This window comes from Rattus norvegicus, chromosome 19, assembly GCF_021556685.1.
Source record: "Rattus norvegicus strain SHRSP/BbbUtx chromosome 19, alternate assembly SHRSP_T2T, whole genome shotgun sequence".
NCBI lineage: Eukaryota > Metazoa > Chordata > Mammalia > Rodentia > Muridae > Rattus > Rattus norvegicus.
Window position 1 is genome coordinate 38,045,383 of NC_141552.1, and position 23,629 is coordinate 38,069,011.

The 23,629-nt window shown below is 42.1% G+C and overlaps 2 protein-coding genes across 6 annotated transcripts in view; one reads left to right on the forward strand and one right to left on the reverse strand.

Moving 5' to 3' along the window:
• The window catches only part of LOC134483321 (disks large homolog 5-like), a 115,657-nt gene that overhangs the window by 82,180 nt on the left and 9,848 nt on the right, over positions 1 to 23,629 (forward strand). For 2 of the 5 annotated variants that reach the window (XR_015643999.1, XM_087596651.1), the window contains exons 1-3: positions 19,033 to 20,198; positions 21,234 to 21,393; positions 22,669 to 22,812. Coding sequence is in view for 4 of the 5 variants with exons in the window: in XM_087596651.1 (XP_087452777.1) it covers positions 20,078 to 20,198; positions 21,234 to 21,393; positions 22,669 to 22,812 (425 nt within the window). In the remaining variant the exon portion in view is untranslated. Of the gene's footprint in view, positions 1 to 19,032; positions 20,199 to 21,210; positions 21,394 to 22,668; positions 22,813 to 23,445; positions 23,609 to 23,629 lie in introns of those variants that run through there. The other 3 variants (XM_087596650.1, XM_087596648.1, XM_087596649.1) reach the window with 3 other exon arrangements.
• Positions 1 to 23,629, reverse strand: part of Ervk-21l3 (endogenous retrovirus group K member 21 Env polyprotein-like 3) — a 58,039-nt gene that overhangs the window by 26,938 nt on the left and 7,472 nt on the right. Inside the window, exon 2 of the mRNA XM_087596646.1 lies at positions 10,426 to 10,584. The gene's annotated coding sequence lies outside the window, so the exon portion shown is untranslated. The remainder of the gene's footprint in view (positions 1 to 10,425; positions 10,585 to 23,629) is intronic.

Here is a 23,629-nt window from a genome sequence, read left to right on the forward strand (position 1 = left end):
AATTTCCTGAACAAAACACCAATGACTTATGCTCTAAGATCAAGAATCGACAAATGGGATCTCATAAAACTGCAAAGCTTCTGTAAGGCAAAGGACACTGTGGTTAGGACAAAACGGCAACCAACAGATTGGGAAAAGATCTTTACCAATCCTACAACAGATAGAGGCCTTATATCTAAAATATACAAAGAACTCAAGAAGTTAGACCGCAGGGAAACAAATAACCCTATTAAAAAATGGGGTTCAGAGCTAAACAAAGAATTCACAGCTGAGGAATGCCGAATGGCTGAGAAACACCTAAAGAAATGTTCAACATCTTTAGTCATAAGGGAAATGCAAATCAAAACAACCCTGAGATTTCACCTCACACCAGTGAGAATGGCTAAGATCAAAAACTCAGGTGACAGCAGATGCTGGCGAGGATGCGGAAAAAGAGGAACACTCCTCCATTGTTGGTGGGATTGCAGACTGGTACAACCATTCTGGAAATCAGTCTGGAAATTGGACATTGAACTGCGTGAGGATCCAGCTATACCTCTCTTGGGCATATACCCAAAAGATGCCCCAACATATAAAAAAGACACGTGCTCCACTATGTTCATAACAGCCTTATTTATAATAGCCAGAAGCTGGAAAGAACCCAGATGCCCTTCAACAGAGGAATGGATACAGAAAATGTGGTACATCTACACAATGGAATATTACTCAGCTATCAAAAACAATGACTTTATGAAATTCGTAGGCAAATGGTCGGAACTGGAAAATATCATCCTGAGTGAGGTAACCCAATCACAGAAAAACACACATGGTATGCACTCATTGATAAGTGCCTATTAGCCCAAATGCTTGAATTACCCTAGATGCCTAGAACAAATGAAACTAAGACGGATGATCAAAATGTGAATGCTTCACTCCTTCTTTAAAAGGGGAACAAGAATACCCTTGGCAGGGAAGAGAGAGGCAAAGATTAAAACAGACACAGAAGGAACACCCATTCAGAGCCTGCCCCACATGTGTCCCATACATATACAGCCATCCAATTAGACAAGATGGATGAAGCAAAGAAGTGCAGGCCGACAGGAGCCGGATGTAGATCGCTCCTGAGAGACACAGCCAGAATACAGCAAATACAGAGGCGAATACCAGAAGCAAAGCACTGAACTGAGAACAGGACCCCCGTTGAAGGAATCAGAGAAAGAACTGGAAGAGCTTGAAGGGGCTTGAGACCTCATATGTAAAACAATGCCAAGCAACCAGAGCTTCCAGGGACTAAGCCACTATCTAAAGACCATACATGGACTGACCCTGGACTCTGCCCTCATAGGTAGCAATGAATATCCTAGTAAGAGCACCAGTGGAAGGGGAAGCCCTGGGTCCTGCTAAGACTGAACCCCCAGTGAACTAGATTGTTGGGGGGAGGGCGGCAATGGGGGGATGATGGGAAGCTGAACACCCATAAGGAAGGGGGGGAGGGGGATGTTTGCCCGGAAACTGAGAAAGGGAATAACACTCGAAATGTATATAAGAAATACTCAAGTTAATAAAAAATAAATAAATAAAAGAAAAAAAAGGAAAAAAAAAGAGCTATCAATTCTCAGATGCAAATAATGGGTCCCATACAAAGAGGTTTACCATTGCTCTCTAGTATTCCTGCTGGTTGGCCTATTATTATTATTGATATTAAAGATTGCTTTTTTTCCATCCCTCTTGCCCCACAAGATAGCGTACGATTTGCATTTACTTTGCCTTCTATGAATAATGAAGAGCCTGATAAGCACTATCAGTGGGTGGTCTTGCCTCAAGGTATGGCTAATAGCCCTACTATGTGTCAGCTATATGTAGGACAAGCCTTACAGCCTGTACGTGACCAATTTCCAAAATTAAGAATAATATATTTTATGGATGATATATTGCTTTCCACAAAAGATTGTGACACCTTAAAAGCGGCCTATGTGGAAATGGTTAACGTGCTTGAAGATAATCAATTGTTCATAGCATCTGAAAAGGTTCAGATGGGACAAATGGGGGAATATTTAGGAACAAAAGTTACTTCTAATAGTATTTCCCCTCAGAAAATTGAATTACAAAAAGTTCATTTAAAAACATTAAGTGAATTTCAGAAATTACTAAGAAGCATAAATTGGATTCAACCCTATATTAATGTGCCCAATGTAGAGTTACAGCCACTCTATGAGATCCTGAAAGGGGATTCTCAGCTTACTTCACCCCGTGCTTTAACCAAGGAAGCACGATTATCCTTAAGGAAAGTAGAGGAAAGATTGGAAAAGGCAATGCTAAGAAGGTATAAGGAAAAGGAGGATCTCCTTTTGTATATACTGAGAACCTGTTGTCAGCCTACAGGAGTGCTATGGCAACAAGGACCACTTCTGTGGATTTATCCTCATATTTCTCCAAATAAGACCCTTGAATATTATCCTTCTGCTGTTGCACAGCTTGCTATGTTAGGTGTTAAATCTTGTATTCAGCATTTTGGTATTTTACCCAAGAAAATTATTGTACCATATACTGCAACTCAGGTGGAAACATTGTGTGCTCTGATAGATGATTGGGCCATATTATGCTGTAGTTTTGATGGAGAGTTTGACAATCATTATCCTAAGGATCCTTTGCTACAATTTTTTACTGAACATCCAGTGATCTTTCCTAAGGTCACTGCCTCAGAGCCTTTGTCTGGAGCGTTAGATATTTATACAGATGGCTCCAAAACATGTGTAGGTGCCTATATGGTTGATTCTCAAGAACCAGTATTAATTCAATACAGTCCAGGCACCCCCCAAATTACAGAATGTAAAATTGTATTGGAAGTGTTTAAAAGATTTCATGATTCTTTTAATTTAATTTCTGATTCTGCTTATGTAGTTAACGCTGTGCGCTCACTTGAAATTGCAGGGCCAATTAGGTCGACTAGTACTGTATGTCAAATTCTTTTAGAATTACAAAAATTGATTTGGGCCAGAAAGAATAAATTTTTCATACAACATATTCGAGCTCATACTAATTTTCCTGGTCCCATGGCCAGTAATAACGCCCTGGTGGATGCTAGTACTCGTAAAGAATTTATTTTTCATGCAGCTCCAATTGATCTCGCTAGAGAATTTCATCAAAAGTTTCATGTTCCTGCTTTCACTCTTCAACAAAAATTTAAAATCTCTAGAGCTGCAGCTCGCGATGTGGTGTTACGTTGCCAGAATTGTGTTCAGTTTCACCACCCTCCTCAGGTGGGGATTAACCCTCATGGTCTGATTCCACTAAAACTTTGGCAGATGGATGTCACACACATATCTCAATTTGGAAATTTAAAATATGCTCATGTTTCTGTTGATACCTGTTCCGGTATTATACATGCCACTCTGATGACTGGTGAAAAGGCTCCTAATGTTATTAGTCATTGCTTAGAGGCGTGGGCAGCCTGGGGAAAGCCTGATAGTCTCAAGACAGACAACAGGCCTGCCTACACTGCAAAGTCCTTTCAGGCATTTTGCCAGACAATGCAGGTAAGTCATACTACTAGATTACCATACAATCCCCAGGGTCAAGGCATTGTGGAAAGAGCACATCATACCTTAAAAGAGCTTCTACAAAAACAGAAAGAGGGAATTGCTAGCAGCCGAACGCCAAAAGAACAACTTTCTTTAGCTTTGTTTACTCTAAATTTCTTAATGTTGGATGCACATGGTCGCTCTGCTGCGGATCGCCATGCTGCTACTAAACCTATGACTCATGCAGACGTAAAGTGGAAGGATGTCTTAACTGATGAATGGCGTGGCCCAGATCCTGTAATTTCGAGATCTAGGGGAGCTGTTTGTGTTTTTCCACAGAATCAAGACAATCCAATCTGGGTGCCTGAACGTTTGACTCACAAACTGCCTCCTGCTCTTCGTGAAGATGAGACTACAAACTCTACTATTACTACTGGGAATGGTAATCCAGGTGAATTCACTCACGCTGTGGGCTATTGCCAGATCCTGGCCAGTACCTATGCCAGTTCATAGCAATTCTACTGTTTGCCAACATTTTTCTCCACCTCCTGTTTGCGTGGTGTTCCTTGTATAGTGCCAAATGGAGAATCGCCCCAATGGTATATTGCCACTAATCTTTCTTTATTACATACATTATGTTTTACTCTTAAGAATTCCTCCCAGCCTTGTATATGGCTGCGAAGGACCACATTGGCTAATTGGTTAGATCCTGTTAGCAATAGTGATATGGGCACTGGGATCATCCTGGCTGCTTTGAGTCAAATTACCCAAGGAGCCTCTTCAGGCAGTGGAGACACGTCAGTCAATAATTCTGCTGATTTGAACATTACAACTTTGATTATGATGCATAATTGTAGTTTTCCATCACATCCGGGGCAAGGCAATCACACACTGGATAACTCTACCTGTAGTAGAATCTTACCTACTTGCCCCCTATATCAAGAGTTTCCACCTGATTTTACCCCATGTCAGAGTCCATTCCATAGAGAAAAACAATTCCTACCAGGATTTGAGTTTTCCCCTCCTCTTGACCAGGTACAGTATGATCGGGGGGAAAATAAGACTGGCAAGCAAAATTTTTGGCCTTGGTATCAATGGGTATTATCAAATGAACAGGGAGCATACACATCTCTAATTCCTTTTGCCCAATTGTTAGGTGAAGACTTTACATTGTATAATATTTCAGCCACTAGAACGAATAACAAAACCAGTTTAGTAAATGTAAAGATTAATGGCCTTTTGGCAAATGATACTGCCATTGGAGCTTCAGTATGTGTTAGACCACCTTTCTTCTTTCTGATAAGCACTAATGTAAGCAATAATGCTTTAAATTGTAATAGCTCTGATGTAGTCTGTTATTTAGCTGAATGCTGGGATGGCAGCAATGATACCTCAGTGATGGTCAAGATTCCTTCTTTTGGGCCAGTCCCAGTAGAGGCCAACCCAGATAATTTTCCCATACTTCATTTACTAAGAACCAAAAGGGATTTTGGTATTACGGCAGCTATAATCTCAGCCATTGTACTATCAGCCGCTGCAGCAACAACAGCCACGATTGCTATGACTAATCAAGTACAGATGGCTGAGACTATCAATCAGATTGTGGAAAAAACCGCAGTGGCACTAGAGATACAAGAAGAATTTAATACCCACTTGGCATCTGGTCTTCTATTAGCTAATCAATGGATAGATTTGATCCATGAACAAATTGAAGCATTATATCATATGACACAGATGTCCTGTGTTTCCTCCCTTAGAGGCCTATGTATTACTCCTTAGCAAGCTAACTTCTCTCAGTATTCTCAACAGAGCAAAGAAATCTCAAATTATCTGAAAGGAAACTGGTCCATGAAAGTGGAGCAATTATCGAGACAATTGCTAATGCAGATTGCTGTCCTTAACAACACAAGATTGGAACCCATCACGTTTGGAGATTTCACTTCATGGATTACCAATGCTTTCTCCTTTTTTAAAGAATGGGCTGGCATGTTTGCCTGGGGGGCCATTCTCCTCTTGGGATGTGGAGTATGTCTATGGCTTTTTTGCCGTTTACAACGAGAGCATGCCAGACACAAAGCGATTGTTTACCAAGCTATGGTTGCCATTGAAAGTGGTGCGTCTCCCAACATATGGCTAGCCTCTTTGAAAAATTAAGAGTTCGCCCTAGATCGTATTTTGTCACTGTCATGTGAAGCCATTGTATCCAGAGACGGGCAACTTTCCTCGGGCTCGGACCAACCTAAGGCAGGAGCCCGGTGGTGATCGGGTTAATCCAAGGACGGGTAAGGCCAAGCTGTCGAGAGGAACGACCTAAGACAGGAGCAATGACAATATTGACGTGACACCCTGATCTAGACCAGTCATAGACAGAGGTGGCTACACCCTGTTTGAACATGCGGGCTGGTCAAATGCTCCTCTGCGCAGCACACACGTATAGCCCAGAACAGTGTGTTACAGCATACGTTCATTTATTGCCATTAGGGTGCAGTCCTAACTGCAAGAGTGGCTCGCCATGGCCGAGCTGGGCACTCTGTGAGGCATGTTTGACCTCTCTCAGACCACTACCTCCACCTAATGGGTTCATTTTTAAAAAAACAAAAAAGAGGGAGATGTAGGGAGTGGCTAAAGATGGCACCGACATCCGGTGGTCGTTTGTGGTAAACACCTACAGCGCATGTGTTGGCATACCACCAGCATCTACAAGGCCAGGGTGATATTCATGCTAAACAGGTATTTCATACTCCACCAATCCGCAGTGGACAAATTTACAGCCGTAGTCTGTTTTGTATATAAGGCAAGTGCCTTTGTTCCTTGGGGTCCCCGTATTAAAAATTAGGTGTTCCTGCAATAAAGGCTGTTGAGAAGAATCCGACGGTGTTGTGTCTTCCTTGCTGGTCAAGGTGGGCGCTACAATAATTATCTTAATCTATGCAGTTTAGGGAGGACCTCAAGAGGATCCATAGTGAATGCAGACTGCAGCTGTGAACACATGTTTCTTTTGCAGAGCAGGTCTGTGCAAGCCCAGAACTTAGGTGGGACAGTTCATGTTGCCACTTTTCCATGGCAAATCTGTGATTGTATTGAGAAAGTATTTTTCCACGTGACTCATTTCCAATTTATGGAATTAAACTGACTAACTGAGAGTGGAGGTGACTTGGAGAGATAAAGTGCAGAAGAATAATCCAGTGTGTCTGCAAACAGATGCTGTCTCATTAGGACTTTTCAATGCTCAGCAGCTAGAGAAGCAAGGGAGAGGCATTGGTTACTCTCAAGCTTAGGTCCTCTAGTCATTATAAGCTGACCATGACACAAAAAAGTGTCATAGGTATCACAATAGAAGCTAGTAACTAGATTTAACCAACATATCACATTAATGCTGTATTTGCCCTCTTATTTTTTGCCCTCCTAGGACCTGGAAGAAGCTTGGGGTTTTCTAATCCTACTCATAATTTATAATCCTTCCCAACACAATGTGCTTTTTCTGTTAATGATAACAGTGCCATACAATACCTTGGATTTTTTTTTTTTAGCTTTTTTTTCCCCATCTATATTGAATTGCGTATTTCTTTCTTTTTTCTTTAGTAATTTGAGTATTTCTTATTTACATTTCGATTGTTATTCCCCTTCTCTGTTTCCGGGCCAAGGTCCCCCAACCCCTCCCCACCCCGTTCTATATGGGCTTCCCCTCCCCACCCTCCCCCCATTACAACCCTCCCCCCAAACAATCATGTTCACTGTGGGTTCAGTTTTGGCAGGACCAAGGGTTTCCCCTTCCACTGGTGCTCTTACTAGGCTATACATTGCTACCTATGAGGTTGGACCCCAGGGTCAGTCCATGTATAATCTTTGGGTAGAGGCTTAGTCCCTGGAAGCTCTGGTTGTTTGGCATTGTTGTTCATATGGGGTCTCAAGCCCCTTCAAGCCTTCCAGTCTTCTCTCTGATTCCTTCAATGGGGGTCTTGTTCTCTGTTCAGTGGTTTGCTGCTGGCATTCGCCTAAGTATTCACTGTATTCTGGTTGTGTATCCTAGGAGAGATCTACATCCGGTACCTGTCAGCCTGCAATTCTTTGCTTCATCCATCTTATCAAGTTTGGTGACTGTATACGTATGGGGCCACATGTGGGGCAGGCTTTGAATGAGTGTTCCTTCTGCCTCTTTTCTGAACTTTGCCTCCCTATTCCCTGCAAACGGTATTCTTGTTCCCCTTTTAAAGAAGGAGTGAAGCATTCACATTTTGGTCATCCTTCTTGAGTTTCACATGTTCTGTTCATCTAGGGTAATTCAAGCATTTGGACTAATAGCCACTTATCAATGAGTGCATACCATGTGTGTTTTTCTGTGATTGGGTTACCTCACTCAGGATGATATTTTCCAGTTCCATCCATTTGCCTATGAATTTCATAAAGTCATAGTTTTTGATAGCTGAGTAATATTCCATTGTGTAGCTGTACTACATTTTCTGTATCCATTCCTCTGTTGAAGGGCATCTGGGTTCTTTCCAGCTTCTGGCTATTATAAATCAGGCTGTTATGAACATAGTGGAGCATGTGTCTTTGTTATATGTTGGGGAATCTTTTGGGTATATGCCCAAGAGAGGTATAGCTGGGTCCTCAGGTAGTTCAATGTCCAATTTTCTGAGTAACCTCCAGACTGATTTGCAGAATGGTTGTACCAGTCTGCAATCCCACCAACAATGGAGGAGTGTTCCTCTTTCTCTACATCCTCGCCAGCATTTGCTGTCACCTGAGTTTTTGATCTTAGCCATTCTCACTGGTGTGAGGTGAAATCTCAGGGTTGTTTTGATTTGCATTTCCCTTATGACTAAAGACGTTGAACATTTCTTTAGGTGATTCTCAGCCATTCGACATTCCTCAGCTGTGAATTCTTTGTTTAGCTCTGAACCCCATTTTTAATAGGGATATTTGTCTCACTACAGTCTAACTTCTTGAAATCTTTGTATACATTGGATATAAGGCCTCTATCTGTTGTAGAATTGGCAAAGATCTTTTCCCAATCTGTTGGTTGCCATTTTGTCCTAACCACAGCATCCTTTGCCTTACAAAAGCTTTGCAGTTTTATTTATGAGACACCATTTGTTGATTCTTGATCTTAGAGCATAAGCCATTGGTGTTTTGTTCAGGAAATTTTTTCCAGTGCCCATGTGTTCCAGATGCTTCCCCACTTTTTCTTCTATTAGTCTGAGTGTATCTGGTTTGATGTGGAGGTCCTTGATCCACTTGGACTTAAGCTTTGTACAGGGTGGTAAGTATGGATCGATCTGCATTCTTCTACATGTTGACCTCCAGTTGAACCAGCACCATTTGCTGGAAATGCTCTTTTCTCAATTGGATGGTTTTGGCTCCTTTGTCAAAAATCAAATGACCATAGGTGTGTGTGTTCATTTCTGTTCTTCAATTCTATTCCATTGATCTATCTGCCTGTTTCTGTACCAATACCATACACTTTTTATCACTATTGCTCTGTAATACTGCTTGAGTTCAGGGATAGTGATTACCCCTGAAGTCCTTTTATTGTTGAGGATAGTTTTAGCTATCCTGGGTTTTTGTTATTCCAGATGAATTTGCAAATTGTTCTGTCTAACTCTTTGAAGAATTGGAGTGGTATTTTGATGGGGATTGCATTGAATCTGTAGATCGCTTTTGGTAAAATGGCCATTTTTACTATATTAATCCTGCCAATCCATGAGCATGGGATTTCCATCTTCTGAAGTCTTCTTCAATTTCTTTCTTCAGAGGCTAAAGTTCTTATTGTACAGATATTTTACTTGCTTGGATAAAGTCAAACCAAGGTATTTTATATTATTTGGGACTATTATGAAGGGTGTCGTTTCCCTAATTTCTTTCTCGGCTTGTTTGTCTTTTGTGTAGAGGAAGGCTACTGATTTGTTTGAGTTAATTGTATACCCAGCGACTTTGCTGAAGTTGTTTACCAGCTTTAGTAGTTCTCTGGTGGATCTTTTGGGATCACTTAAATAAACTATCATATCATCTGCAAATAGTGATATTTTGACTTCTTCTTTTCCAATCTGTATCCCTGTGATCTCCTTTTGTACTCAGATTGCTCTGGGTACAACGTCAAGAACTATATTGAATAAGTAGGGAGAGAGTGGGTAGCCTTGTCTAGTCCCTGATTTTAGTGGGATTGCTTCAAGTTTAGAGCCCAGGTCCAGACAGTTTCAGTGCAGAATTCTATCAGACCTTCATAGAAGACCTCATACCAATACTATCCAAACTATTCCACAAAATTGAAACAGATGGAGCACTATAGAATTCCTTCTATGAAGCCACAGGTACCTAAACCACACAAAGACCCAAAAAAGAAAGAGAACTTCAGACGAATTTCCCTTATGAATATCAATGCAACAATACGCAATAAAATTCTGGAAAACCGAATCCAAGAGCACATCAAAACCATCATCCACCATGATCAAGTAGGCTTCATCCCAGGCATGCAGGGATGGTTTAATATACGGAAAACCACCAAAGTAATCCATTATATAAACAAACTGAAAAAACAAAACCACGTGATCATATCATTAGATGCTGAGAAAGCATTTAACAAAATTCAAAACCCCTTCATGAAAAAAGTCCTGGAAAGAATAGGAATTCAAGGCCCATACCTAAACATAGTAAAAGCCATATACAGCAAACCAGTAGCTAACATTAAACTAAATGGAGAGAAACTTGAAGCAATGCCACTAAAATCAGGGACTAGACGAGTCTTCCCACGCTCTCCCTACTTATTCAATATAGTTCTTGAAGTTGTAGCCAGAGCAATCAGACAACAAAAGGAGATCAAGGGGATACAGATTGGAAAAGAAGAAGTCAAAACATCACTATTTGCAGAGGATATTTTCTACTGACATGTGTGACATGAGACAAAACAGTCCATGTCATCCCTCACCTGAATAAACTTCCTTAGAGTTCAGTGTAGTTGGAGGGTCCTTCTCTCCTCTCCAAGATAGAGAAACATTTCCAGTCTTCAGACAGGTCTGTCAGCCATTGTCCAATGACTGTCTTGAGATGTCCACATTGTCAGCTGAGTGTCTTCATCCAGCCTGCCCTGTAATTGTTGTAGATGATTAATAGGGTTCCAGGCCTAAGATCTAATTCAGTGCTACACTATTTGCCACACACACTCAAAGCCCTAGCTTCCACCCTAGTCCTGTGTGCTCTAGAGAAAAAAAATAAAGAACCACATTGTCTATCAAGTTTCTCCTCCAATAAAAGGAGAATCTGCATCGGGTCTTTTAAGTATCTCTAAGCCCCAGTTTCCCACAGCTCCCTCCATCGATTCCACTATTGGTGCATTTTCAGAAACGCTCACTTTAATCTTGGTGTGCAAAGAATGTGCACCATGTCAGTAAAGTGTGTGTGTGTGTGTGTGTGTATGTGTGTGTGTGTTTGTGTGTGTTTGTGCGCACGCTCATCCATGAACTCATTATACACGTTTATCAAATGCCCCAGAACACCATAGAGAAACCTGTCGATGTGCATGCAGAATTATGTTACTACTGTTCCATGGCACCTTGCAGGGAACACTGAAATAGTGGGCTGCTTTAATAGAGCCTAAAACCAGGCTATGCATGGTTTTCAGTGAGATTGTGATGTGCAACACCACAACAGGGATCAGCAGAAGCTTCATTTATTCCATGCTGCTGTTACCAAGGTGAGGCAAAGCCTCATCCCATAGAGAGTCTGGCAGGATTTGATGGAAGGAAATAAACTCAGGGTTGAAATCAAGCCTTTAGAAACAAAGAGAAAAATACAAAGTCAAGGAAACCAAGAGCTGTCTTTTTTTTTTTTTTGAGAAGATCCACAAGAGAGACAACCCCTTCCTCAAACTAACAATGCACAAGAGAGACAATACATAAATTAAAACTCAGAAATGAAATGAGGAAATGCTTGAATTACCCTAGATCCCTAGAACAAACGAAACTCAAGACGGATGATCAAAATGTGAATGCTTCACTCCTTCTTTAAATGAGGAAAAAGAATACCCTTGGCAGGGAAGGGAGAGGCAAAGATTAAAACAGAGACTGAAGGAACACCCATTCAGAGCCTGCCCCACATGTGGCCCATGCATATACAGCCACCCAATTAGACAAGATGGATGAAGCAAAGAAGTGCAGACCGACAGGAGCCGAATGTAGATTGCTCCTGAGAGACACAGCCAGAATACAGCAAATACAGAGGCGAATGCCAGCAGCAAACCACTGAACTGAGAATAGGACCCCCGTTGAAGGAATCAGAGAAAGAACTGGAAGAGCTTGAAGGGGCTCAAGACCCCAAAAGTACAACAATGTCAAGCAACCAGAGCTTCCAGGGACTAAGCCACTACCTAAAGACTATACATGGACTGACCCTGGACTCTGACCTCATAGGTAGCAATGAATATCCTAGTAAGAGCACCAGTGGAAGGGGAAGCCCTGGGTCCTGCTAAGACTGAACTCCCAGTGAACTAGACTATGGGGGGAGGGCGGCAATGGGGGGAGGGTTGGGAGGGGAACACCCATAAGGAAGGGGAGGGGGGAGGGGGATGTTTGCCCGGAAACCGGGAAAGGGAATAACACTTGAAATGTATATAAGAAATACTCAAGTTAATAAAAAAAAAATGTTAAGCTAAAAAAAAAGAAAAAAGAAATGAAATGAGGGACATAACAACAGACACTGAGCAAATTCCAAAATCATTGGTTCTTACTCCCGAGGACTTTACACCAGAAAACTGAAATATTTATTTGATATTGTTGATTTTCTAGACAGATAACAATTACCAAAGTTAAATCCAGACCTGGGAAGGTTTCTGGATAATACCCCTAAGAAAATAGATACACTCATTAAGGGTTCATACATTATATATTATATTGCTTTCTTTTTGCACGATTAAACCCCTTCAAAGACATTTAGCTATGTTATAGAAAGTGTTACTTTTAAAACAAAAGAACAAAGGAAGAAATTGTGGAGTCACTGAGATACACTTCCCAGACAGGATCAAGGAAAGATGGCTGAGAGATGCAAGCAGGGGCTGGAATGCTGCCCTTGAGAAGAAAATGTTTTTCTCACTTTACCTTACACTATGTTGTACTATGTCCTATTTTTGTGGAAGCGGCTCTCATGCTCTCTGGGTTATGACAAGTATATTGTGATACTAGGAAGAGGGGTGATTTGCTATACAGATATTTTAAGAAGAAGGCTTTGCTTAGCCTTATTTCTTTGCGTAGTCTTTCCTCGGTTGTTCCTGGTATGATGGGAATAACGATCTTATTATATCTTGCCAAAAAGGAAAGTGAGGTAATACATATTCATGCCTATATAAGGATTAATAAACTTGCAGCTGAATGCAGTTGCATCTGCCTTTGCTCTGCATCCCCTGTGTCCTGGTTATTTGTGACCGTACCTGGGCCCCCAATGCACCAGATGTTGACAAGCATCACCCTTCTCAGTGTCAGGTTTATTTTTTTTTCTGTTTTGTAATCTATGATGTGGAGGCGTATTATAGCAACAATATGAAATAGCAGGCTGGCACATATGAAAATTGCTGTGTTTAAGCTAGGTATGGGGACAAGTCTTCAAAACGAGCTGTTAAGATGGGAAACAAATAATGTGTTTGTTGCTGGAATTGAGTCACCTCAGCTGTGTTGCTCTGCCTGCTCAGTGTCCATTCATCCTCACTCTGTTTCTACAGAGGAACTCAGGTTTGCCCCAGCCGCCTGTGAGCTGTGATATGGACAGAGAAAGGCCAGGACACAGTGCTGGTTTCCCACTCCTCAGTTATGCTGAAATTTCCACTACTGTACTTGTATACACAAGTACAATGTGGTCAGTTATTATAGATATTTCTCTCTATATATAATAGAAGGCAACAATGATTGACTACACCCAATTCTATAAAAAACAAAACTCAGGAAACCTGGCCCTTGGCAGCAATGTATCAAGAAACATCTAGGATGGTGGGGCATGAGTTTTGCCAAGCAATGAACTCAGATAGGTGGGGTTGGGAGAAAGATGTCTGGTCAAATAGCCCACTAGATTCACATTGTATCATCTTGATTTAATCTAAGGACAAAGAAGTGGAGTATCTCTGATGGCTTTCTTCTAACCCTTGAAAGGATCACTGGGGTTTGTCCTCAATACTTCATTCTTCTTGCTGGGGTAGCAACACTCAGGGAAGGTTCAGATTGTCATAGACACAGTATTATGCTAGATATACTGAGTAGATGATACTAAGCTGTTCAGATGGTGATACTCATTTGCATGCGTTCTTTTTTTTTTCTTTTTCTTTTTTATTAAATTGAGTATTTCTTATTTACATTTTGAGTGTTATTCCCTTTCCCGGTTTCCGGGCAAAGATCCCCCCAACCCCTTCCCTCCCCTTCTTTATGGGTGTTCCCCTCCCCCATCCTCCCCCCATTGCCGCCCTCCCCCCAACAATCACGTTCAGGGGGGGTTCAGTCTTAGCAGGACCCAGGGCTTCCCCTTACACTGGTGCCCTTACTAGGATATTTAATGCTACCAAGAGGTCAGAGTCCAGGGTCAGTCCATGTATAGTCTTTAGGTAGTGGCTTAGTCCCTGGAAGCTCTGGTTGCTTGGCATTGTTGTACATATGGGGTCTCGAGCCCCTTCAAGCTTTCCAGTTCTTTCTCCGATTCCTTCAACGGGGGTCCTGTTCTCAGTTCAGAGGTTTGCTGCTGGCTTTCGCCTCTGTATTTGCTGTATTCTGGCTGTGTCTCTCAGGAGAGATCTACATCCGGCTCCCGTCGGCCGGCACTTCATTGCTTCATCCATCTTGTCTAATTGGATGGCTGTATATGTATGCGCCACAAGTGGGGCAGGCTCTGAATGGGTGTTCCTTCTGTCTCTGTTTTAATCTTTGCCTCTCTATTCCCTGCCAAGGGTATTCTTGTTACCCCCTTTTTTTTTTTGTTCTTTTTTTTCAGAGCTGGGGACCGAACCCAGGGCCTTGTGCTTCCTCGGCAAGCGCTCTACTACTGAGCTAAATCCCCAACCCCTCTTGCTCCCCTTTTAAAGAAGGAGTGAAGCATTCACATTTTGATCATCTGTCTTGAGTTTCATGTGTTCTAGGCATGTAGGGTAATTCAAGCATTTGGGCTAATAGCCACTTATCAATGAGTGCATAAATACCATGTGTGTTTTTCTGTGATTGGGTTACCTCACTCAGGATGATATTTTCCAGTTCCAACCATTTGCCTACAAATTTCATAAAGTCATTGTTTTTGATAGCTGAGTAATATTCCATTGTGTAGATGTACCACATTTTCTGTATCCATTCCTCTGTTGAAGGGCATCTGGGTTCTTTCCAGCTTCTGGCTATTATAAATAAGGCTGCTATGAACATAGTGGAGCACGTGTCTTTTTTATATGTTGGGGCATCTTTTGGGTATATGCCCAAGAGAGGTATAGCTGGATCCTCAGGCAGTTCAATATCCAATTTTCTGAGGAACCTCCAGACTGATTTGCAGAATGGTTGTACCAGTCTGCAATCCCACCTACAATGGAGGAGTGTTCCTCTTTCTCCACATCCTCGCCAGCATTTGCTGTCACCTGAGTTTTTGATCTTAGCCATTCTCACTGGTGTGAGGTGAAATCTCAGGGTTGTTTTGATTTGCATTTCCCTTATGACTAAAGATGTTGAACATTTCTTTAGGTGTTTCTCAGCCATTCGGCATTCCTCAGCTGTGAATTCTTTGTTTAGCTGTGAACCTCATTTTTAGTAGGGTTATTTGTCTCCCTGTGGTCTAACTTCTTGAGTTCTTTGTACATTTTGGATATAAGGCCCCTATCTGTTGTAGAATTGGTAAAGATCTTTTCCCAATCTGTTGCTTGCCATTTTGTCCTAACCACAGTGTCCTTTGCCTTACAGAAGCTTTGCAGTTTTATGAGATCCCATTTGTCGAATCTTGATCTCAGAGCATAAGCTATTGATGTTTTGTTCAGGAAATTTTTTCCAGCCTTTGCATGCGTTCTTTTTTTTTTTTTTTATTAACTTGAGTATTTCTTATATACATTTCGAGTGTTATTCCCTTTCCCAGTTTCCGGGCAAACATCCCCCTCCCCCCTCCCCTTTCTTATCGGTGTTCCCCTCCCCACCCTCCCCCCTTGTCCCCTCCCCCCAACAGTCTAGTTCACTGGGGGTTCAGTCTTAGCAGGACCCAGGGCTTCCCCTTCCACTGGTGCTCTTACTAGGATATTCATTGCTACCTATGAGGTCAGAGTCCAGGGTCAGTCCATGTATAGTCTTTAGGTAGTGGCTTAGTCCCTGGAAGCTCTGGTTGCTTGGCATTGTACATATGGGGTCTCGAGCCCCTTCAAGCTCTTCCAGTTCTTTCTCTGATTCCTTCAACGGGGGTCCTATTCTCAGTTCAGTGGTTTGCTGCTGGTATTCGCCTCTGTATTTGCTGTATTCTGGCTGTGTCTCTCAGGAGCAATCTACATTCGGCTCCTGTCGGTCTGCACTTCTTTGCTTCATCCATCTTGTCTAATTGGATGACTGTATATGCATGGGCCACATGTGGGGCAGACTCTGAATGGGTGTTCCTTCAGTCTCTGTTTTAATCTTTGCCTCTCTCTTCCCTGCCAAGGGTATTCTTCTTCCCCTTTTAGAGAAGGAGTGAAGCATTCACATTTTGATCATCTGTCTTGAGTTTCATTTGTTCTAGGCATTTAGGGTAATTCAAGCATTTGGGCTAATAGCCACTTATCAGTGAGTGCATACCATGTATGTCTTTCTGTGTTTGGGTTAGCTCACTCAGGATGATATTTTCCAGTTCCAGCCATTTGCCTACGAATTTCATAAAGTCGTTGTTTTTGATAGCTGAGTAATATTCCATTGTGTAGATGTACCACATTTTCTGTATCCATTCCTCTGTTGAAGGGCATCTGGGTTCTTTCCAGCTTCTGGCTATTATAAATAAGGCTGCAACGAACATAGTGGAGCACGTGTCTTTTTTATATGTTGGGGCATCTTTGGGGTATATGCCCAAGAGAGGTATAGCTGGATCCTCAGGCAGTTCAATGTCCAATTTTCTGAGGAACCTCCAGACTGATTTCCAGAATGGTTTTACCAGTCTGCAATCCCACCAACAATGGAGGAGTGTTCCTCTTTCTCCACATCCTCGCCAGCATCTGTTGTCCCCTGAGTTTTTGATCTTAGCCATTCTCACTGGTGTGAGGTGAAATCTCAGGGTTGTTTTGATTTGCATTTCCCTTATGACTAAAGATGTTGAACATTTCTTTAGGTGTTTCTCAGCCATTCGGCATTCCTCAGCTGTGAATTCTTTGTTTAGCTCTGAGCCCCATTTTTTAATAGGGTTATTTGTTTCCCTGTGGTCTAACTTCTTGAGTTCTTTGTATATTTTGGATATAAGGCCTCTATCTGTTGTAGGATTGGTAAAGATCTTTTCCCAATCTGTTGGTTGCCGTTTTGTCCTAACCACAGTGTCCTTTGCCTTACAGAAGCTTTGCAGTTTTATGAGATCCCATTTGTCGATTCTTGATCTTAGAGCATAAGCCATTGGTGTTTTGTTCAGGAAATTTTTTCCAGTGCCCATGTGTTCCAGATGCTTCCCTAGTTTTTCTTCTATTAGTTTGAGTGTGTCTGCTTTGATGTGGAGGTCCTTGATCCACTTGGACTTAAGCTTTGTACAGGGTGATAAGCATGGATCGATCTGCATTCTTCTACATGTTGACCTCCAGTTGAACCAGCACCATTTGCTGAAAATGCTATCTTTTTTCCATTGGATGGTTTTCGCTCCTTTGTCAAAAATCAAGTGACCATATGTGTGTGGGTTCATTTCTGGGTCTTCAATTCTATTCCATTGGTCTATCTGTCTGTCTCTGTACCAATACCATGCAGTTTTTATCACTATTGCTCTGTAATACTGCTTGAGTTCAGGGATAGTGATTCCCCCTGAAGTCCTTTCATTGTTGAGGATAGCTTTAGCTATCCTGGGTTTTTTGTTATTCCAGATGAATTTGCAAATTGTTCTGTCTAACTCTTTGAAGAATTGGATTGGAATTTTGATGGGGATTGCATTGAATCTGTAGATTGCTTTTGGTAAAATGGTCATTTTTACTATATTAATCCTGCCAATCCATGAGCATGGGAGATCTTTCCATCTTCTGAGGTCTTCTTCAATTTCCTTCTTCAGTGTCTTGAAGTTCGTATTGTACAGATCTTTTACTTGCTTTGTTAAAGTCACTCCGAGGTACTTTATAATATTTGGGTCAATTATGAAGGGTGTCGTTTCCCTAATTTCTTTCTCGGCTTGTTTCTCTTTTGTATAGAGGAAGGCAACTGATTTATTTGAGTTAATTTTATACCCAGCCACTTTGCTGAAGTTGTTTATCAGCTTTAGTAGTTCTCTGGTGGAACTTTTGGGATCACTTAAATATACTATCATATCATCTGCAAATAGTGATATTTTGACTTCTTCTTTTCCTATCTGTATCCCCTTGACATCCTTTTGTTGTCTGATTGCTCTGGCTACAACTTCAAGAACTATATTGAATAAGTAGGGAGAGAGTGGGCAGCCTTGTCTAGTCCCTGATTTTAGTGGGATTGCTTCAAGTTTCTCTCCATTTAGTTTAATGTTAGCAACTGGTTTGCTGTATATGGCTTTTACCATGTTCAGGTATGGGCCTTGAATTTCTATTCTTTCCAGGACTTTTATCATGAAGGGGTGTTGAATTTTGTCAAATGCTTTCTCAGCATCTAATGAAATGATCATGTGGTTTTGTTCTTTCAGTTTGTTTATATAATGGATCACGTTGATGGTTTTCCGTATATTAAACCATCCCTGCACTTTGCATGCGTTCTTAATGTGCACCTAAGGAAAGAGAGATCAAGGTCCTTAGAATACAAAACTCATTTCCAGTTCTTTTCTACCATTCCAGAATGAAAGACTGGTCTGCAGAGAATGGTAAAACTTCAAGAATTGGTAGATGATGCTTTGAATGAAGGGTGGGTTTCAGTGCTGGTTTTAGACAGGGTCTCAATTATCCCATGTTGTCCTCTTCCTTGCTCACCAGGTTCACTTTGAGCTCAGATAAACCTGCTTCCCCTTCCCAAAGGATAGTCTTACAGGAGGGGCCTCCAAGGACTGTGAGGACATTCTTATCCATTGAGAACTGAGGTGTGTAACCCACAACTATAGCTTTAACCACTTTCTTCTATGTCTACCAGCCATTTCAGATCGTTGCTGTAATATGCCTGACAATCAAGGACACAGAAAAATAACTTGATACACAGCAAGGACATGGCAATCATATCCTGTGTCGTTATGTATGTACTGGATGAGGTTTCTTAAAATGACAATATTGCACAAAGCTTTATATAGGACCCATCAGATTAAGGGTCACTATGCACCGTCATATCTAAAATGTCCTAATGAGAACTGACCACTGGACCACTATTCCTGTAACTTCACATGAGAAACTTGTGCTTTTGTGTTTTTCTTTTTCTTTTTTCTTATTTATTTATTTATTGATTGATTGATTGATTGATTGATTGATTTATATGTTGTCAGAAAGATAGTTCAAGTCATGGATCTGCCCCCAAACTCTGAGCTATGCATCTGATCAATCAGTATTAGTGTATGCATTCAATAAAATAACTTGGCTTATTTTTACTACGATAGATGCTTTTGTGTTTTGTGGGGTGATCCATGAACCAGAAGAGAAGATGCTCGTTTCTTACTCTGTCCACTGAGTTATGTCTCTAGGCTCCTCCTACTCCTTTGGCTGCACCCTCCACATCTGCTGACTATTTTGTTTTTCAGATAGAATCGCATGTTAGAGCTTAGAGAGGCCTGTAAGCAATCCTGCTTTGGTAACTTAAGTGCAAAGAGGAGAGCCATACACTCAGCCTGAGGGTGCATTCACTGGTGGATCCAATATTTCAGTTTCCTCTGCCAACAGATCTCCACATTGTTGCCAGGACCATAATGATTGCAATTCTTTCTCCTAAGGAATCTGGTGGCAACTGTCAAATGTTAAGCACAAAGCTTCAGGTTGTACCCATAACACACACCCACATTGCAAACTACCCTGCAGGCTATTTCAGGGTGTGATTTCATGCACCTGCACATCATGAGACAGGAGACCTCTTTAGCTACTTCTTTAAACTGGTGTGATTTCTCAGTAATCTTTAATGGGTAACATTGCTGAGTGAGGAGAATTTGAGGTAGGATGAATCATTTCTGTGCAGGGATTCGGGAGGAAGCACTCATTTAGGTACATAGCAATGACTTAGGTTTTTCCAATGAAGTCTAGAGCCAAATTTGGCTTTGGAAGCATGTGGTGCTCAGTGGCTATGCCACAGGGAAGTCTCCTGAAAAGGGCACTTCAGCTTTTGTTCAGTACAGGGAGAACATTAGCAGGGAGGCAAAGTCTGTTATCCATGACATCAGCTGTCCCTTCTTGGACATTCTATTGTGTCCTAGAGAGTCCTTGGAATCCCTGTGATGTCACCAGTGTTGTAGTGACAACCAGTTCCCTAACTTTTCTCTCTTAGTGTCCAAAGGATATATCCACAGGCATGTTTGCCCGTCTTCGCAGGCGCTTTGGGAGAGTTGATGTTGATGGAGAAGAGTCTAGAGTGAAGCAAACAAAACCTAAAAGTAATGATGGACACAGGACATGGTCATGTGGAATGTGGAGTAAGTTCTGGGCAGTGTATGTTGAGCTTCCTGTCACGGGTGAGGGTGGGGGCCTTCAGCTGGCCTTTCCAGCAATGGGCCACAACCACTGGAACATCTCCAATGATACTGAATTCCATGATTATCACAATTCCTGAAAGTCAAAGTTTTCACATCATTAGTTTCTCCATAACCACATGGAGGATATGGCAATGCCTATGCTATTATTCTGGGACCTTCTAGCATTTTGATTTTACAGTGCATTTGGTATGTTAAATTGATATAATAACACCATCAGGAGTCATGGAGGGGAAAACTTTTCTGAATTAAACAAGGCATCAATGTACTTCACTTTTGTTGCTTCTTTAAATTCAGTGTCTATCTGACAGTAGTAACAGGGAGAGGATTGTGCTCCTGGCCATGACCTTATATTCTTAGAACTCCTCTGACTACCTCTGCTGACAGGGCCAACCTTACCTTCATACATTAGAGGTTCTGTGTGGCAGATATTTTTCTACAGTAGCCAAACTCTTTGGAGCAGGTAGACCAAGAAAGAGCCTGTAACCTATTGGCACTTCTGGGGCATTTGTCATTTCAGTAGGGGGAATTGATAAGTCTGTTGACTATGTCCTCACCCTGCATGACTTTTTAATCCAAAGTTATTGGACTAGAGTAACAGTGTAGGATATCTGAGTATGCCTGATCTCTCAAGTCATTGTGGATGCTGAATTGATGATCTGACTTCTGAAACCAGAGGGGTGAGGGTCCTGAAACCAAGTTATAGCCTGTGAAGCTGTTAATAATCCTGGAGAAGCCATCTCTCTGGTACTTGTAAGCCTGTGTCGGCGGGCATAGGGAACACCTGGCTGCTTACATCTCCTGGTCTCTATAGAGTAGTGGGGGAACTGTGATCCACTTAGGAGGCCTCTTACGCATAGAACAAACTCCTTGTAGCGACACTGCCTTCCCAGCATGTTCTCCGGTTTGGGCCTCACTGTGGTCTGTGTATGCTCTATGCATTCTCCCCATGCAGGTTCACTTGTCTTCTACCTACAGAGGCCTGCAGACAGACGTCATCCCCTGAAACTGTCCTAAACAAGGTGCAGCCCAACGAGGAAGAGGAGAGGCTGAATAGAGAGCTCGAGCTAACTACCAAGGAGAGAAATGAGCTGACAGATCGCCTCCTTTATGTGACAGGTGGATCCGTGAACAAGAGGTATGCATTGCTCCAAACACTCTTGTGCCATTCACCACTGTGTAATCTCATTCTCATCTTACTCTATTAAGGTGGTGGGCTTTACAATGCTGTGCCTCCCAAAAGACCTTGTTCTAAACTTTGTCTCCCATAGAGAGGAGATTCAGAACTTGAACTTTGGTCAGGAGTGAGTTTGGAAATGGACGCTCTGATTCCTCCTGTTGAAAATCTGAACTTGTGATCTGAGTGAAGATTTCAGGGATAAAGTCACTGGAGCATGAGTTCCCAGTCTACAACTGGAAAGCCCTTGACAGGTGGTAGCTTTCCAAGGTTCTAGGTGCTGCGAGTTTGTGGAGAGTGTTTGTACTTGCTAGGAAGGTGACTGAATGCTATCATCTCCTGGCAGCAGCTGTAGGTGACAGGTCCCACATTGTTCATATCAATGCTTAACCAGAAGTCCTGAGGCTCTGGCCTGTTTTTCCTTGTCTGTGTACCCTATACTCTGAGACAGTAATGGTGCATACATTTCTACTGATTTTCATTGTGCTCTTTCCATATTTGACTCTCTTTCTCTTTCTCTGAGTCTCTTTACTTTTCTTTTCTTGTGGGTGTGTCCCAGTTTGTTTGTCTGTGTGTGCACAGGTCTGCATGCATATGCACAACTTTTATATGTTTCTATGTCCCTCCACACTTGGAATTTAGGGGTCTGTTTTTTGGCCTCAGGATTTACCTGTATAATAGTTTCATGGAGGTGTGAGTGCTTTATCTTGGAAGCCCCACTTTCAACAGCACAGTTCTTTGCCTATGTGGTCACATTTGTCTGTACATTTGTATGCCATGGAAAGATTATAAGTTTGTGGCAATATCTGGTCCCATGTCCAGAATTATGTGTACTGTCTGCCTCCAGAATATTAATTATTTGGCTTATAGCATTCCAGTTGTTAAATCAGGAAAAATGAAATCAGAAGATTCTGGGTGTGTGTGTGTGTGTGTGTGTGTGTGTGTGTGTGTGTGTGTGTGTGTGTGGTGGCGTAAGAGCTGTGGCCTAGGCTCTTGATAGGTTTGAATGCAGATGCAGCCCCTCCTGATTGAAAAAAGTGAGCCGGGGAACCCTTTATCTGGGTGTTTAGGTTCTTTTGTCCTGGGCACACAATTTCAAGTTTTGAAAGCTGAAGAAGATCCCAATATGTAGAATTCAGAAAGTGTCCTTCCAGGGCTGGGGTAGTACAGGACCCAGCCTGAGTTCATATAATCTTAAACGCCGATCTTCTTTGGGTTCTATCTTCCTGGGGGCAGCCCCTACTTCAGGCCAAATCCATTTTATGAAAAATTGAAGATAAAGGAGAAAGAGGTCATGTCATTGCTGCACAACTTAGACACAAACAACATTGAACATCGTGAGAAATTTCAGGAGCTCAACAAGGAGATTAACTTCTATCGGTAAGTACTGGTCAGAAGGGCCCATCCCTTGTGGAATTGCCATCTCTGCCTCTCTTTGTTCTGGACTGGAGACCCTGCAGCTTTGGGTCCATCTCTTCTGCTGTTTAAATATCACTGTGCCGTGGGTCTTTTGGACTTAGTTTCAGTTCCATAAGAGACTGTGACTTATCACCACAGTGTCTATGCATCTTTAGAAGGCTCTGGATAGAACTATACTGATTCAGGCATCAGAGTGTTATTAGGCCGACCTGGGCCTCTGGGGTAATACCAGGTTTAGCAAAGCTCAATGTGTGGACCACATGGTTAGCATGACCTTCCCTTGGTTCTACTGTCCTCTTGTGGTTATTTGCTGGCTACTAATTGATGTTGCCCTCATGCATTGGGCTTTCATGGATTTTTGTAGATCCCTTGTTCTTTTGGACAGACATGGACTCTTATTGGTGCTTGGGTCACAGAAACAATTCATTCTTTCCTGAATTGGCTGTTTGCCTTTTGTGCAGCAGCCTTACATGTATGGAGATGTATTCTATGAAGTCTTTATGGGTATCTGGGTCCTGGTGGAGTTTGTGGGATTTGGCAGTTGGAATAGGAGGAAAAGGTTTCAGGATCTTACTATGCAGAGTGTGTTTCCAGCAACATGCACAGCCAGCTCCTGATGGACCAGGCATGTATGAAGAAGAAGGTGGTCACATTGAAGCAGGAGTGCAAGGAGGTACAGCGATATTTGTTTGAGTTGAACCCGAATGATGAAGAAGAACGGGAGAAGACCAGCAACCTCCAGACCCAGCAAAATTTGGTAGGAACAAGCAGCTGAGTC